General features: G+C 39.5%; 1 protein-coding gene across 4 annotated transcripts in view; it reads right to left on the bottom strand.

Annotated features, from left to right (window-relative positions):
- The window catches only part of LOC124146908 (protein cycle-like), a 126609-nt gene that overhangs the window by 55814 nt on the left and 54791 nt on the right, over positions 1–16004 (bottom strand). For 2 of the 4 annotated variants that reach the window (XM_046517462.2, XM_046517463.2), the window contains exons 1-2: positions 12614–13367; positions 4344–4482 (exon numbers count right to left, since the gene is read on the bottom strand). In XM_046517462.2, coding sequence (XP_046373418.2) covers positions 4344–4482; positions 12614–12758 — 284 coding nt within the window. In that variant the 5' untranslated portion in view covers positions 12759–13367. Of the gene's footprint in view, positions 1–4343; positions 4483–12613; positions 13368–16004 lie in introns of those variants that run through there. The other 2 variants (XM_046517464.2, XM_046517465.2) reach the window with 1 other exon arrangement.

The raw sequence follows: 16004 nt of genomic DNA, 5'->3' as shown, positions 1-16004 counted from the left end.
TTGAAGAGAATCTGGAGATAACTAGTGTAAAAATAGACATGCACTTTCAGTCAGCAATAATAGAAAAATCAACTTCACTTCAAAATGAAATATATATCCGTTCACATGTTTAAAACCAGCTTTCCACTCACATGTTACAATTCTGCAGTATATTTGATGATTTCTGCAGCTGCCAAATGCAGAATTCTGCACGAGTTCTGCACAAAATGTGATTTTCTACAAGATAGGTACATTTCTGCACTGATTGGGTATTTCTGCAGAATATATTCCATGACTGCAGAATCGTGGAATACAGGGACCGGTGAACAAAAAACAGGTCAAAATCAAATTGAATCTAGAACTTGAACCCCAGACTAGCCTCCGATACAGGGAGCTCAGAGATGCAGATGGGCACAGCATGTGGGGGCGGTGTCAAGAGCACCAATATAATGACAGCTACTAAGGTCAGAAAAAGTTTACTTGAAATGTGTGATGAATAGGATGTTTATGAAAATAACACTGTACATCTGCATTACTGAAGACATGACAATACAGATATATGGTATGAAGTAACAAGGGCTTTATTTCCGGGTGGGGCAGACTGTATGTGCGGCAGGAATTAAGCCATTTGTTCAGCGGCTACACAGCCTTTCTGTACTGCCTTAAAAATGTGTTGTGAACAAGTACTCAAATCAATTCTCAGAGAACGGGACATTTTCACCATGGAAAAGTGAGTCAGCTAGTTTGGTTTTACACTGCTATTTAGCAATATTCCAGCAATATCACGGCGGGAGACACCAGAAATGAGCTTCACACATTGTACCCATGTCGGGAATGGAACCTGGGTCTTCAGCGTGACGAGCGAACGCTTTAACCACTAGGCCTGTCCACTCGTAAAACCAAACTCACTCACACACTCACTCACTCACCCTAAAAATGGCAAATTTCTACCTGTCCTCAGGATACCTTAACTACTGGGCAGTTTGGCAAGGACTAACGCTGTGGACATAGGGATACTTTCAGCCAAGTGTTTTTGTACTCTACCTCTCATGTTACAACAACTAACTGAGGATATGGTCAACATGCATATTTCTGACTGTAAACTAACAGCATAAAAGCTTCTTCTGAAGACGGCTTAAGAATATAACTTCTGAAACGTGGAAAAATTGACAAATCGAAAACTGACGAACCAGTTTGCTCTCCGAATGACGTCATGAACAAAGATTGTGTCCCTAAGGATAGACTGCCATTTGTGATATCAGACAGCAAGCCTGCTGTAAATGAACCATCTCAAAGATTATTGTTATATTTGTGATTTAACATGTGGAGATGTACAGACATTTAGGTTATTAGTCTGATGTAGTCACCTTTCTTACAAATCAAGACAAATAAGTTGACTTTAACCTTCAGTTCACCTTGTTGTCCAGACTGAAGATCACTTGGCAACACACAACCTGATGTACCTTACTATCAGCTTGAACTGGTTAAGTTAATTTTATTGATCAACACAAGTCAGTTTGTTAACTGATAAGTGTGTCTGTGTATACTCATCCACTTAATGTCATCCAACTGATACCATGTATCAAGTGTTTCATGTCTGACAGATGAACTCTGTCATTTTTCAAATTAAAAAAGAAATGTCACAATTGACAACCCCCAAAGTAGTTTGAGGGGATATTTTGCCTATTGGATAATCCATATGTTCTATTGCCTTTATTACACCTGCTACTATTTTACAGAAAATAAAACTACTGGAGTGAGTGAGTGACTGAGTGAGTGAGTGAGTGAGTGAGTGAGTGAGTGAGTGAGTGAGTGAGTGAGTGAGTGAGTGAGTGAGTGAGTGAGTGAGTGAGTGAGCTAAAAGCGGCATTGAACCATATTCACTCACTCACCCACTCTTGGCTATTCTGAAAGCAAGTCTTGATTCTTCAAAGATATGTATAGTAGCCAAGGCTAGAACAGAGCATTATCTGGAGTACTGGCTTGGCAGCAGACAGACAGGGTGGACAACTCTAAACAGGAAAGATAACTCTCACTGAAAAGCTGGTATGTGACATCCACACTGAAATGACTTATTAACTTCCTGGAATACTGAGTGAGTGAGTTGGGTTTAATGCCGCTTGTAACAGTATTCCAGTTATATCACGGCGTGTCAGCTTAATGTGGGAGGAAAACCGAAAGTGATGCAGGTCTCAGACGTTTACCACTTCTGCACAGCAAATCGCAGCGCCTTAGACGACGGGGCCTTCGGTGCCTCTCCTCGAATACTGAGTCATTCATGGGTATGCTCCTTACATATTTAAACAGATGTCCCGAAAGCTAATCCTTTGGATGGTTTACAGTGTACGGATGAACAGGGATCTACTGTATTCAGCTGGTAGGAACATGTATCACTATTAAAGTAATTATCATCTCCACTCTTATGCAGAATATGACACATTCCAAAAATTAAAAAAGGCCCCTTCAAAATGCTATCACGTTAATTACAGTAATATGATTTGTAGCAGTAGATGTGTAGTGTAGCGCTACGAGCATCCACTTAGTGAATGGAATTTGGCGTAATAAAAATGCACAAATTATAATAATAATATTATTATTATTATTATTATTATTTGTGTCATATCCATCCACTGTAATAGTTGTCATCAAAAGCAGCATGTCTTACTTCAATATGAGCCATATTTCAGTAACATCATGGCGTGTCTGCTTATTCAGTGTTCCTGTTTACCGGTAATTACCATTTTTTTTACCGGTAAAATTAGCCTTGGATCGGTAACTCATGTGGCTGCCAATCCCTGTGGACCGGCAAATAAAGTACCTCATAAATCTTTGTTTTTTAACGAAACATCAGCAACATTCATTTGTGTGAATGACGTGCACATCTAGCTAAGTTACTTCAGAGATTTCATCATTGTATTGAACATGATGTTGAAAGAAATAAAACCAGGTAATTTACTTACGTTTTTTTTATTGTTGAAAGACTGACAAAGGTAGGGGGGATTGGTAATTCTTAGAGTTGCCAGGCCTCACCCAGTGGACTGGCAGTTTCAAAAGCCAGCAGTAACACTGTTATTGTGTGAGGAAACCTCAAAAAGCTGGAGATGTTTACCACTTTGGTAAAGCCATGAACACCAGTGAGCAAAGGGTCATAAAATGGGGGTTATTCTGCTGAGCAAATAGTGGCACCTTAACCCACTGGGCCACCAATGCCCTTCAACAACACATGTGGTGCCCCTTCACCAACAGATCTGGTGCCCTTTAACAACAATTGTGGAGCCCCTTCACCAACAGATCTGGTGCCCTTCACCAACAGATTTGGTGCCCTTTAACAACAATTGTGGTGCCCCCTTACCAACAGATCTGGTGCCCTTCACCAACAGATCTGGTGCCCTTCACCAACAGATCTGGTGCCCTTCACCAACAGATCTGGTGCCCTTTAACAACAATTGTGGTGCCCCCTCACCAACAGATTTGGTGCAATTTAACAACAATTGTGGTGCCCCCTTACCAACAGATCTGGTGCCCTTCACCAACAGATCTGGTGCCCTTTAACAACAATTGTGGTGCCCCCTCACCAACAGATTTGGTGCAATTTAACAACAATTGTGGTGCCCCTTCACCAACAGATCTGGTGCCCTTTAACAACAATTGTGGTGCCCCCTCACCAACAGATTTGGTGCCCTTCACCAACAGATCTGGTGCGCTTTAACAACAATTGTGGTGCCCCTTCAACAACACATGTGGTGCCCTTCACCAACAGATCTGGTGCCCTTTAACAACAATTGTGGAGCCCCTTCACCAACAGATCTGGTGCCCTTCACCAACAGATCTGGTGCCCTTTAACAACAATTGTGGTGCCCTTCACCAACAGATTTGGTGCCCTTTAACAACAATTGTGGTGCCCCCTTACCAACAGATCTGGTGCCCTTCACCAACAGATCTGGTGCCCTTTAACAACAATTGTGGTGCCCCCTCACCAACAGATTTGGTGCAATTTAACAACAATTGTGGTGCCCCCTTACCAACAGATCTGGTGCCCTTTAACAACAATTGTGGTGCCCCCTCACCAACAGATTTGGTGCCCTTCACCAACAGATCTGGTGCCCTTTAACAACAATTGTGGTGCCCCCTTACCAACAGATCTGGTGCCCTTCAACAACAGATCTGGTGCCCTATAACAACAGATCTGGTGCCCCCTTACCAACAGATCTGGTGCCCTTCACAAACAGATCTGGTGCCCTTCACCAACAGATCTGGTGCCCTTCAACAACAGATCTGGTGCCCTTCAACAACAATTGTGGTGCCCTCAACAACAAATGCAGTGCCCTTCAACAACAATAACAAATGTGTTTCAGTAGACTTACTCAATCATTGACCCTTTTCTTTTCCGTTGATCCATTTTCTTGGATTGGTTGGCCTTGACCCGCTTCGTGTCCGGTGAGGCGAAAGCAGGTACAGGACACGGGTACACTGGTGCCCCCTGGAGTGAGTGAGGCAGGTACTCTGGAAACAAACACAGGTAAATGTTATTCATATCAAAATGACATATGTAATTACCTTGCAGTGTGATAAAGAATATCAGTAAAACAAGATGAGAATATGGAAGAAACGTATAATTCTATGGAGTGTTGTGTCTCACAAGATACATGCACAGGGAGCTTAATATATGTATTGACATCTGTTCCCATCACCATGGGAAAGTGTGGCTACATGGCTGTTTGGTTTGAGAAAACACCATAATCTCAATCAAATGTTCTGTAAACTTAAAAGAGCACTGTTTGGCAAGAAAATAATGATTATTACATTTGGTAATTAACTTTCTGATATTAACATATTTCTCCAGGGTAGCTGATGACGTTTAAAAACCAGTTTCATATTTGTAAAAATACTGAAAAATATCCTTTAAATTTAAATACAAATTTTTTCTGCAAGAAATAAATTCAAGACACATTATTGTTCTACAAATCTTTATAAAGTTTCAGCTCTCTGGGCCTTGTTGTTTCTGGAAATATTTTTGAAGATTTAGAATTTCTGCCATTTGCTTCAACAGGTGTTTTTTTTTTAACAAATATGACTCCCACTGTGTAGCAACAAACAATGTTTCAGATTCCAACACCTTGTGGTTTCCCAGGCAACAACATTTTGAATTCCAAATGGCACTAAATCTCAGTCCTATATGGTAAAAGACGTCCCCCTATGGTTTTCCTCCCTTCCCTCAAGCACTTACTTTAGGTCTTTGACATGTAAGTGAACAAGTAGATATATATAATGTGGCAACACCGTACCATTAACTTTCATATTTTACTTATCAGTCTTCACTCAATTTTGTATCTAAAAAGATGACATTGATTCAAAATACCGTATTTGACGTAATAAGCGCCCAGGGCGTTCTCAAAATTAGGAACAGGGGGCTCTTATTAGAATATTATTTTGGTGAAAAAATATGCTGAAAGATAAATTTCGTGGTTTTATGCTGACAGCCTGAACTGTTTAAGTACGACAGATATATTTTTTCAGAATTTAAGCTCATTTCAAATATGTTTTATGTTATTTTTAAGTTTCTTTAGCAATGTTTAGGAAACTAACCTCAAATAAACTGTTAAAACATTTATAAATTGTTGAGGCCCTTTAAATTTTGCCAACTTCATCTTTCCATAGTGACAATGAGTACAACAAACAAGAACTCACTTTAATGATTTAGCAGCATGACAGGCTTAACAAAACAGCAGATTGTGGGGTGAGGTAAGGAAATTACATTTAATGTCACGTCAAAGATTATGGCACTTATATAGTGACATGCATGCCATGTGTGTGTGGCTGCTTGTACTAATCCGGACTAATGTCATTTCTTTTTAAAGTGCAAGCCCACCAAAATACCATGCCCCAGTTTAACATGAATACCCAATTCTGTGGGCTAGAATTATAAAATTGGCATGAGTACGGACCAGTTCAAGCAGCTATACATATACTGACTCTGAGCCGACCAGACCTTGTTTCTGGGGATCGAACCCAGATGTTCCACTGTCAGGGGGGATACTCTACCACTAGACCACTGAGGCATTCAAGATTGATATGTCTTTGACAAGCTGATACCCTCATATCACTAAGTAATGGATATATTAATGCTGTGAATTGAAGTATGGGGGTCATTAAAAAATGACAGCGTGATCTCGCTGAAGAATGCTTCACGTCACTAGTGCATCAACAATTTGTTGACCCGTGAAGATCCAGGGTAAAATAGGTCTCCAGCAGCCCATGCTTGCCGTAAAACGTGACTATGCTTGTCGTAAGTCTGAGGCGATTAATGGGATCGGGTGGTCAGGCTCGCTGACTTGGTTGATGCATATCATCGATCCCAATCACGTGGATCAATGCTCATGATATTAATCACTGGATTGTCTGGTCCAGACTTGATTATTTACAGACCACCATCATATAGCTGGAATACTGCTGAGTGCGGCATTAAACAGGAAACCAAACCAAACCTAACAATTTGCTCGGTGATATTTTATGCATGTAAATAATCCGGGGAAAAACAACGACAGAAATCACAATTTGCATGAGGACAAGTGTGATAACACAATTTTAGGCTCGAAATCATAGTTATAATGCCCAAATCATAATGGTCAGCATATACAACTCAAAATTTCTTTGGTAAGCTGTATCATAATTATAGAACATGGACAGTGTTTATCCTGAACAACAAAATCACACCTATGGAAAGACGTAAAAGTACTTAAATTTACTCCTGGTGAAGAAACGTGCTTGCCTTATATTTAACAGGGGCAAAAATAAATAAATAAATGCTGTTTTTGACTGAAAACATGTTTATTTGCATCTTATAATTTGTAATATTGTCATAACATTTATTCCTCCCATGTCTGTTTCATATTAATGAAAAAGACAAATTACGTTGGTCAAAGAAACCTAAAGGTTAAAATATGGATTTTGTTTTAATCTCACAAAGAGATCCCAGCTCAAAATCCCTACAATTCAAATGATCGATCTGATGAGGAGGAGCAGAGGCATCATCAACATCCCCTCGTGACACGCCTTCATCTTCTACGAGCTGGTGATGAAAAACATGGCACAACCATGACAGTAAACTAGTTACTATACGCCTCCTGAAGGCACTATGTCCAAATGGCATGGGGAGTGGTATTAATGTACTACTTCCTTTAAAGAAGCCATAAGGATATAAGGATAGTCCCTGTGTGCAAGTGAAGCAAACATTCTATGACCTTATATGTCAGACTGAGAATAGAAGGATTCCAAGTGTGTTGCCCTTGGGAGGGGAGGAGTGAATACAAGACACAAATCACATACTAAAGCTCCCAATAAACAATTTAATTTAATTATATTTGGTCTTTCTCTCTTGGTGCCGCATCAAATGTTTTCAGGTTGGGATTGTTGACTAAGCCAGTCATTGGTGTGAGTGAGTGAGTGAGTTGGGTTTAACGCCAATTTTAACAGTATTCCAGTTATATCACGGCATGTCAGCTTAATGTGGGAGGAAAGCCCGAAGTTTATAATGCAGGTCTCAGACGTTTACCACTTCGGTGAAACCCACGAGTACAAGTATGGTGCTGACAAACCTTGAAACATAGTTGGGGCAAACCGGGATTCCAAGCCACATTCATAGGTTTCTGGTGAGCCCAAGGGACGCATAACGAATCACAGCGACTTAGACAACTGGGCCACCCGTACCCCCCATTGGTGTGAGGATCCGTTAGAATAGGTCTTCAGCAGCCCATGCTTGCAGTAAAAGGCGACTATGCTTGTCGTAAGAGGCGACTAACGGGATAGGTGGTCAGGCTCGCTGACTTCGGTGTGTTTGATCTTGGTAATCTTGTCAAATAACCTAATAACTCTCATGATGCAATTCTTGAAACCTTCACAGTTTTCAAGGCATGACCTGACCCAGCTCATTTGAATATACGAATTTGCCATTTCATGCTGTTGACTTTAAGCATGAGAAGTTAAACATTTTTGTGAAAATGAAACTTTCAAAACCCTGCACTGTTTCGTTGTATATTCTACATAAGTTTACATTCTTTGTGTAATTGTTTTCAGATTAAGTAGACAGTGTTTTTAAATTTCAAGGGTGGGGCTACTCCTATTAAACTTAATGGTACGGGAGTTGGCACGCATATTAATTTCCTGATAAACCTGAGCAATGAGTACATGCAAGCGAGTAAGTCAGTTGGGTTTTGAGCCACTTCAAACATTATTACACCACGTGTCAGTTCAATGTCAAAGGAAGCTCTCATGAACGTAGACTAAATTGCTGCATTGATATGGCTCCGAAAAACTGAGGTTAACCATCAAGGCTTATCACGGGTCTGGCATATCTTTTGAAGCATGTATACTCAATATGAGATAGCCAACCGATAAATCGCAAAGAGTGAGTGAGTGAGTTTGGTTTAACGCCGCTTTTAACAGTATTCCACTTGTATCCAGCGTGTCAGCTTAATGTGGGGGGAGAGCCCGGAATGATGCAGGTCTCAGACGTTTACCACTTCGGTGAAACCCACGAGCACGGGTATGGTGCTGACAAACCTAGAAACATAATCGGGGCGAACCGGGATTCGAACCCACAATCATAGGTTTCTGGCTAGCCCAAGGGACGCAACTCTGCACAGCGAATTGCGGCGCCTTAGACGACTGGGCCACCCGTGCCCCCTAAATCGCAAAGAATAATGGAGAACGATAAAACACTGTTTTATCATGACGTCATTTCTGTAGATTCGAACACGTGTTCGCAACTTGATGACGTTGTATATTGGATGTTATGTTTGTGAGGGGGAGTGTCCAGTGAGTTGTTCACAATAGGTGTAGCGGGGCAACGCAGATAAGCACGATGGCCAAACGATCGCTTCCAATAGCGGGAGATATATGCCAATCAGTGTTGGGAGAAAAGCTACATTTAATCGATGTGAGGATTGTGAGAATATGCGGGAAATACCCACCTGTGCATCAAATGGACTTGTCTGACATTGCCAAGGCAGGAATCTTTTGAGGGAGTCATCATTATTTAAATAAGGTTAAATATATATATTATATTTAAAGCTTGTACATTTTAATCATCATCCTTAAAGAGGCTGTATATAATGTTGATTTCATATAAGAAATAAACAGATCATGGTCAATATTATTCGTACAATGAAACACTGCCCTTCATGGTTTGTCATCCCTCCAGTATTTGACTGTATGATAAACAACTCCCACTCATCACTTATTTCTTAAATAATGATGTTGCATGATATATTTTCAAGGACCTTATACATGCACAGGCATGTGTGGCTTGTGGGTCAGAAAGATTCCCTTTGATCTTTGAAGTACTCATTCCCATCTGTTTAAGTTCCAATGAAAAGGTTATGAAAAAAGAAAATACTGTAGTTGACGTAATTAGCGCCCAGGGCGCTCTCAAAATTAGAAATAGGGGGCTCTTATTAGAAAACTATTTATATTTATATTTATTTATTTATATAAAATTTATATTTATATTATATTTTTTATTAGCAAATATAGCAGTGGGCGTTTATTAGAGTAGGGCGCTTATTACGTGGAATACGGTAATAGGAAATAAAGACTTTAGTAAATCATTTATGGAAATATAAAACAGAAATACAGTTTTTTGGTAATTGAAGCTAGAAACCGGTGTATTTGAACATGTCAGGTCACTCCATAACAATGTCATCCATCCATTTTTGAGCAGGATCATCTAGTATCCATAGTGACACACTCATGACAAGACTCCGTTACTGTAGCCATAACCCATATACACCTAACCCTTGTTATTCTGGATCCTTCTTTTCAGAGTATATAGTGAAACCTCATTTGTGAGGACTCAACTGATACCTAAATTGTGCCTGCCAGACGATCGATCTTCCTGGAAACACCAATATGTTCCGGGTTGTTAGTTAATCTGGCCGATTTCACAGCGTAAGTATGGTATGGTATGGTATGGTATGGTATGGTATGGTATCGCTGTAACATCCTACATAATATACAGGGAGCAGGGTTTCTGTGCTTTATATATGAAGAGATGTGTTTCAATTATTAAAAGGATTGGATTGGTGTGGTTTTTTGTTTAATCCCACACTCAGCATTATTCCAGCTATATGACGGCGGTCTGTACATAATCGAGTCTGGAACCAGACAATCCAGTGCTTAATATCATGAGCAACGATCCACACAATTAGGATCGATGACATGCATGAACCAAGTCAGCGAGCCTGACCACCCAATCCCGTTAGTTGCCTCTTACGACAAGCATAGTCACCATTTACGGCAAGCGTGGGTTGCTGAAGACCTATTCTACCCTGGATCTTTATTGGCATGAAGATGAATTGTTCAATACTATTTTCTGATAGTACATATCAGTCATCAGGGGCACGGCGGCCCTGTCGTCTAAAGCGCTGCAATTGCCATGTAGAGTTGCGTCCCTTGGGCACGCCAGAACCTATGATCGTGGGTTCGAATCCCGTTTCACTCTGATTATGTTTCTACGAGTAAGTCTGTCAGCACCATACCCGGGCTCGTGGGTTTCTCCAAAGTGGTAAATATCTGAGACCTGCACCACTTACGGCTTTGAAGACCTCCCCCATTAAGTTGACACACTGTGACATAACTGGATACAGGTCACAGTGGCATTAAACACAAATTACTCACTCTCAGTCATCAAGTTACAATTTACAAAATAGGTTTGCTTGGGGTTCTTTTTAATTACGTAAATTAAGGAATAGGAGTCTTTATGTATTGTATATATAATAATAATATCGCTACCTTCAAGAAAGAGAAAAGACAAAATATCTGAGCCTTGTCTCCCATCCTGAAGAAGACAGAATAGACTTTCTTAATGTAAGGAAGAAAGATATAACTCTTTCTCTCTCTTTCTCAATCAGAGGAAATCATAATTCTCTCTATCGAAGGAAAACATCTCTCTCTCTCTCTCCCTCTCTCTCTCATACTCAATCAGAGGAAGACAAAACATATTTTCAGTTAGAGGAATACATATTACTCTCACCATCAGAGGAGAATAATCTTTCTCTCCCTCAGAGGAAGAAGAGATTCTGATTCTCTCCACCAGAGGAAGAAAGATACTCTTTCTCACTCCATCAGAGGAGGAAAGATAATTTCTCTCCATCAGATGAAGAAGAGATTTTGTCTTTCTCCATCAGAGGAAGAAAGATACTTTCTCTCTCCATCAGAGGAGGAAAGATAATTTCTCTCCATCAGATGAAGAAGGGATTTTGTCTTTCTCCATCAGAGGAAGAAAGATACTTTCTCTCTCCATCAGAGGAGGAAAGATACTCTTTCTCGATCAGAGAAAAATAGATACTCTTTCTCTCCACCAGAGGAAGAAAGATACTTTCTCTCCACCAGAGGAAAAAAGATATTCTCTCTCACCATCAGAGGGATATAGATACTTTTTCTCTCACTAAATCAGAAGAAAATAGAATACTGACTCTCTTTTACCCTATCCAAAGAGAAGAGATCAATTCACAAACACTCTCATCCCTTAATCAGACAAACAAGCCACACTTTCATCATGGCAACCAATTCCATCAACTCCCATCATTACTTCTCCCAGTCAAGTCATGTGATGAAGCCAATGTATGATTGATGGCCACTAATACCATCATGTGAATTACCAGGCAATAGCTCAGGACTTTTGCACTAATCTGGGATTACTTTGGCAATACTGTCATTGTCTGAGAGTTAATTAAATGTCTGATCTCTGGATCTGCTGTTTGTTTCAATAATTGCATCAAGAAATATTTCCACTGTCTTTCAGTGAGTGAGTGAGTGAGTTGGGTTTAGCACCGCTTTTAACAGTATTCCAGTTATATCACGGCATGCCAGCTTAATGTGGGAGGAAAGCCCGAAGTGATGCAGGTTTCAGACGCTTACCACTTTGGTGAAACCCACGAGCACGGGTATGGTGCTGACAACCCTAAAACCAGGATTCGAACCCACAATCATAGGTTTCTGGCGGCCTCAAGGGACGCAACTCTGCACAGTGAAATGCAGCACCTTAGACGACTCGGCCACCCGTGCCCCCCCCCCCCCCCCCCCTCCCCACTGTCTTTCAACTTAATAGCTCACCCTTAGGCATCACTGCCAGCAAACCTATTTCTTTACATCAGATCCAAGGTCTATGAAAAGACCACACAGTTTATGGTGGCACATGAATAAATGTCAACACTTATCAGGATTTCCCAAAACCTGATTATACTTATTATGCCCTGTGTCAGTGTCTTCAAAATTAAGGGTCATGAAGTTCAAACATTTGTTGTCACACTGAAGCCCAGTACAAGTTCCAGCATGGTTACACAGTGTGAAAACTCTGTACCTGCCATGGTTGAGTTGTGGTAAACAGTGTTGTAAAATAGACCTCACTCCCTCAGAACTTATAACTGAATCTTCAAACATGGGAATAAATTTTGAAAAGAAAAGTCTTTTTGAACAAGGTGGAGAAAAATCAAATTGGAATTAAAGTGGAATGATAAATTATTCTTTTTGGCCTTGTGATAAGTGAAAGGTCTTTTAGAAATGTACGAGTACTAATCTAGCATTCCATTTCCCATAAATCCTTCGCCAAGGGTATGTAGCTGTATTGGAGACTTACCCGTAGATTTGTCATCAAACTGGTCACTGAGTACGTTCATCACCATATCGCTACCGACTGTCAATGGACCAAGAAACACGTCAAGATTCATGCTGAAAACTTGATATATCCTCCAATATTGAATTGTTGAATGTTTAAATAACATATCCACATGTGGGAATGTTCAAAGTCAGCATCACATCGTGAAACTGGCGACAGGAAACATATGGACCCAAATCCAGCTAGAAAACCATAGCCCTGTCATTCTTTACTTCGATGAAGGTAGGGAGACTTTCAAATTATCCTCACCACCCACATGAAAGAAAACCCACATCTAGGAGCCATTTGGTGCCATAATTTCTGATTCCAATTCCAAGATGAGACCTGGTATCAGTCTTTGTTACTGTCTTGCAACAGTTCAAGGCAAACACATAGCCATTCACAACAGGCCCTGCTGCACATGACAGTAGTTTTGGTCACATAGTTTTCTACACGATCACATGGTTTAAGAACATTATAAGGAAGCTATATTTTCCCATCAGCAACATCTCAGCTTGACTTCCTCTGTGATGTGCAACAGTGTCTTCTGTCTATCATGCAAACCACATGGCGTTCACTACAAAGACGCGATGCTGACATTAGTTGTGGTCACATAGGATATGGTTGGAGTACGCTGTGAGATTGTTGTGTTTTCCTGTTAACAACTTCTCAGCTTGATTTCCTCTGTGATGTGCAACAGTGTCGTCCACCTGTTCTCATGATCCCCACTTTGATGGCAACAAGGGCTTGGTGTGACGATCATTGATTTTTCTACAGAGTGTATGGAATGTTCGTGCAAGCACAATCCCTCGCTTACTGGCTTGCTTTTCTAGAACTATCTGATCTAAGGATTGGTATGTTAGTTTCAATTTCTAAAATTAATATACTGTGTAAGAATGATTTGAAATCATAAATATTAGGAAATCTGTCATCACTGCAATCAACTTTTTCTAGAACTATCCGATCCGTGATTTGTTAGTTTCAATTTTAAATTTATAATTCAAATACTCTCTTTTATTAAATGTATTGATATCATAAATAGCTTGCAGTTCTAGGTCTGATCTAAGAACTGGCCATACCAATTTATTTCAATACAGGATTTTGGACCATTTTATGTAGTTCATGTACACTGAAAGTGTGTTTTGATACAGAAGACAGAATTTGGAGACCAGTTATGTCAAAGAGGGAGAATGCTCTTACCAAATATGGTGTTCACTGTACAAGAGGAGCACCAGTTCCAGAATACAGGTATGAATAGCATGATTTATTATATACTTTAGTCAGAGTTTTCTGAAGTTGAGAAAAGTGATATTTTCATTGCATCGAACATAACACTTGATATTTCACTGCACTTTGACGGACCTGTGTTATACAAGAGCTACCTCCCCGCAAATTGTCTCCCTTAACCGTAAGTGTTTGGGCTAAGAACAAACTGATGACTTCCATTTTACGTTAGTTCCACATTGACAAGGCAAAATATTGACAGATGTTCATTTATGGAGTAAATATCACTTCTTGCCGTTTGTTATTCTCTTGAAAATGTTTCGTTATAAACTGTACATTTCATATTTAACTGGTCAATCGAGACTTTCGTTTCGCAAAGTGCCATTTTTGTTACTTGACCAGCATGTATTTGTTCGCTTCCAGCAACGGTCTCATAGACTTTAAGAATATTTTTTTTGAAGTTGATTTGTATATAATCATATCTAAACGTACGATAAAGAATTTTCGTGACACGTGGCTATGCCATTCATGAAAATATCTCCTTTCCCATTGTCACCCGATGAAACATGATATTTCACTCAACACATGAAATAACCTCTATCTAAGTTGTATCAGTCTCGCTTGGGTTATATGTGGTTTTACGCATCCTGCATTAGGTTTTATACGAGCTGAACTGGCAAGTGGTATCAAACTTTACGAGGGACGCATAAAACCAAATGTACCCCAAGTGATACTGCTATAATGAATTAATCTTGCTGACTTGTTTCAATCTGTCATTGTAAAAGAACTAAAGAAAACCAAAATTGGAAATATCTGTTGAGCCGAGGTTAGCTTGTGCCCTGTCACCTGGCTTTCACTGACTTGTTAGCAGCGTGCGGCTTTCTGATTTATAACAAGGCATAAGGGCTTTACTGTTCCTGCTCATGTGCAGTCTGTATTCTTCGTGGTAGGGTATATGGGGATTTATTTTCCCACTCAGGATTCTATATCCCTCCCAGGCGTGATGCATGGTATTTTATCAAGGCCATGTAAATCAATCAGATCACAATATTCTAATATGGAGGTAAGATAAAGTAATTTGTCATATTTGTTTCTGTAGTTTCTTGCCAATTCAGTTTTTGGTTTGTGTTCATGAACTTGTGGATGATTATTATAAGTGTCACAAAAAGAACTATCATTCAAAATTAGTCAATGTTTTTGCATAAAAAATGGCCTCAAATAGAAACACTTGATTCTTGGAGTAAGCAAAAACAATTTCCCAAACAAAATAATTTAAATTATATTCAAGTGTTCTTTTCTTTCATTTACTCAAAAGATAAGGCCTATTGTAATAAAGATATGTTAAAAATATTTCATAATATACTTGGCAAATTTCTGAAATTTGTGCTAAATGTATGAAAACATTTTTGTAAATTGTTTACACATATGATATTAATGTCAATTAATGTAAGTGATGCAGGGATGTATTTCTTACTTAAAAAATATTACAAATGTAATTTTTAATACTTTCAATGATACCCAAAAATATTAATAGTCACAATTCAAAATTGTTTATGAATTACATCTCAAGCAAAAAGTAAATATAGGTGCGTTTTAATCTTCTGACATAATATTCCTTTTTCAACAAAATGATTGCATGCGCATGACACCACACCTGTTACTTTTATTTTCACCGAACACAAGAAAAATGTAACCACGGTAACTGTTGCTTTAGAGTGCTGTTTGATACAATATTCTTGTATAAAAGACACGATAAATCGCAAACAACAATGAAGAACGAAGCATGGTTTATTTCGCGATAAAACATTGTTCCATCATGGCGTCAATTCTGGAGATTCGAACATGCGCTCGCAACTTGATGACGTCGTATATTGGACAACGCTATTTTTTAGAGGGGAGTGTAATAAATTGTTCCTCACGAATGTATTATACTAAGCTGGGCAAAGCAGATAAACGCAGTGGCCGAACGATCACATCCAAAAGCGGGAGCAGGGTTTTACATGACGCACAAATGTGTGTCCAGTACGAATAAATAGAGAGAACGGACGCAGAAAAATATATATCCTGCATCCCTTGGGACGCACAATTATAATCATAATAACTACAGCGCATCAAGAGCAGTTATGGGTGTCTGTTATTTCACCCATCA

The sequence above is a fragment of the Haliotis rufescens genome, unplaced genomic scaffold (assembly GCF_023055435.1).
Source record: "Haliotis rufescens isolate VD_foot unplaced genomic scaffold, xgHalRufe1.0.p SCAF_85, whole genome shotgun sequence".
Taxonomy (NCBI): Eukaryota; Metazoa; Mollusca; class Gastropoda; order Lepetellida; family Haliotidae; genus Haliotis; species Haliotis rufescens.
Note: the sequence above shows the minus strand (reverse complement) of the source record. Positions and strands in the feature narration are given on the sequence as shown.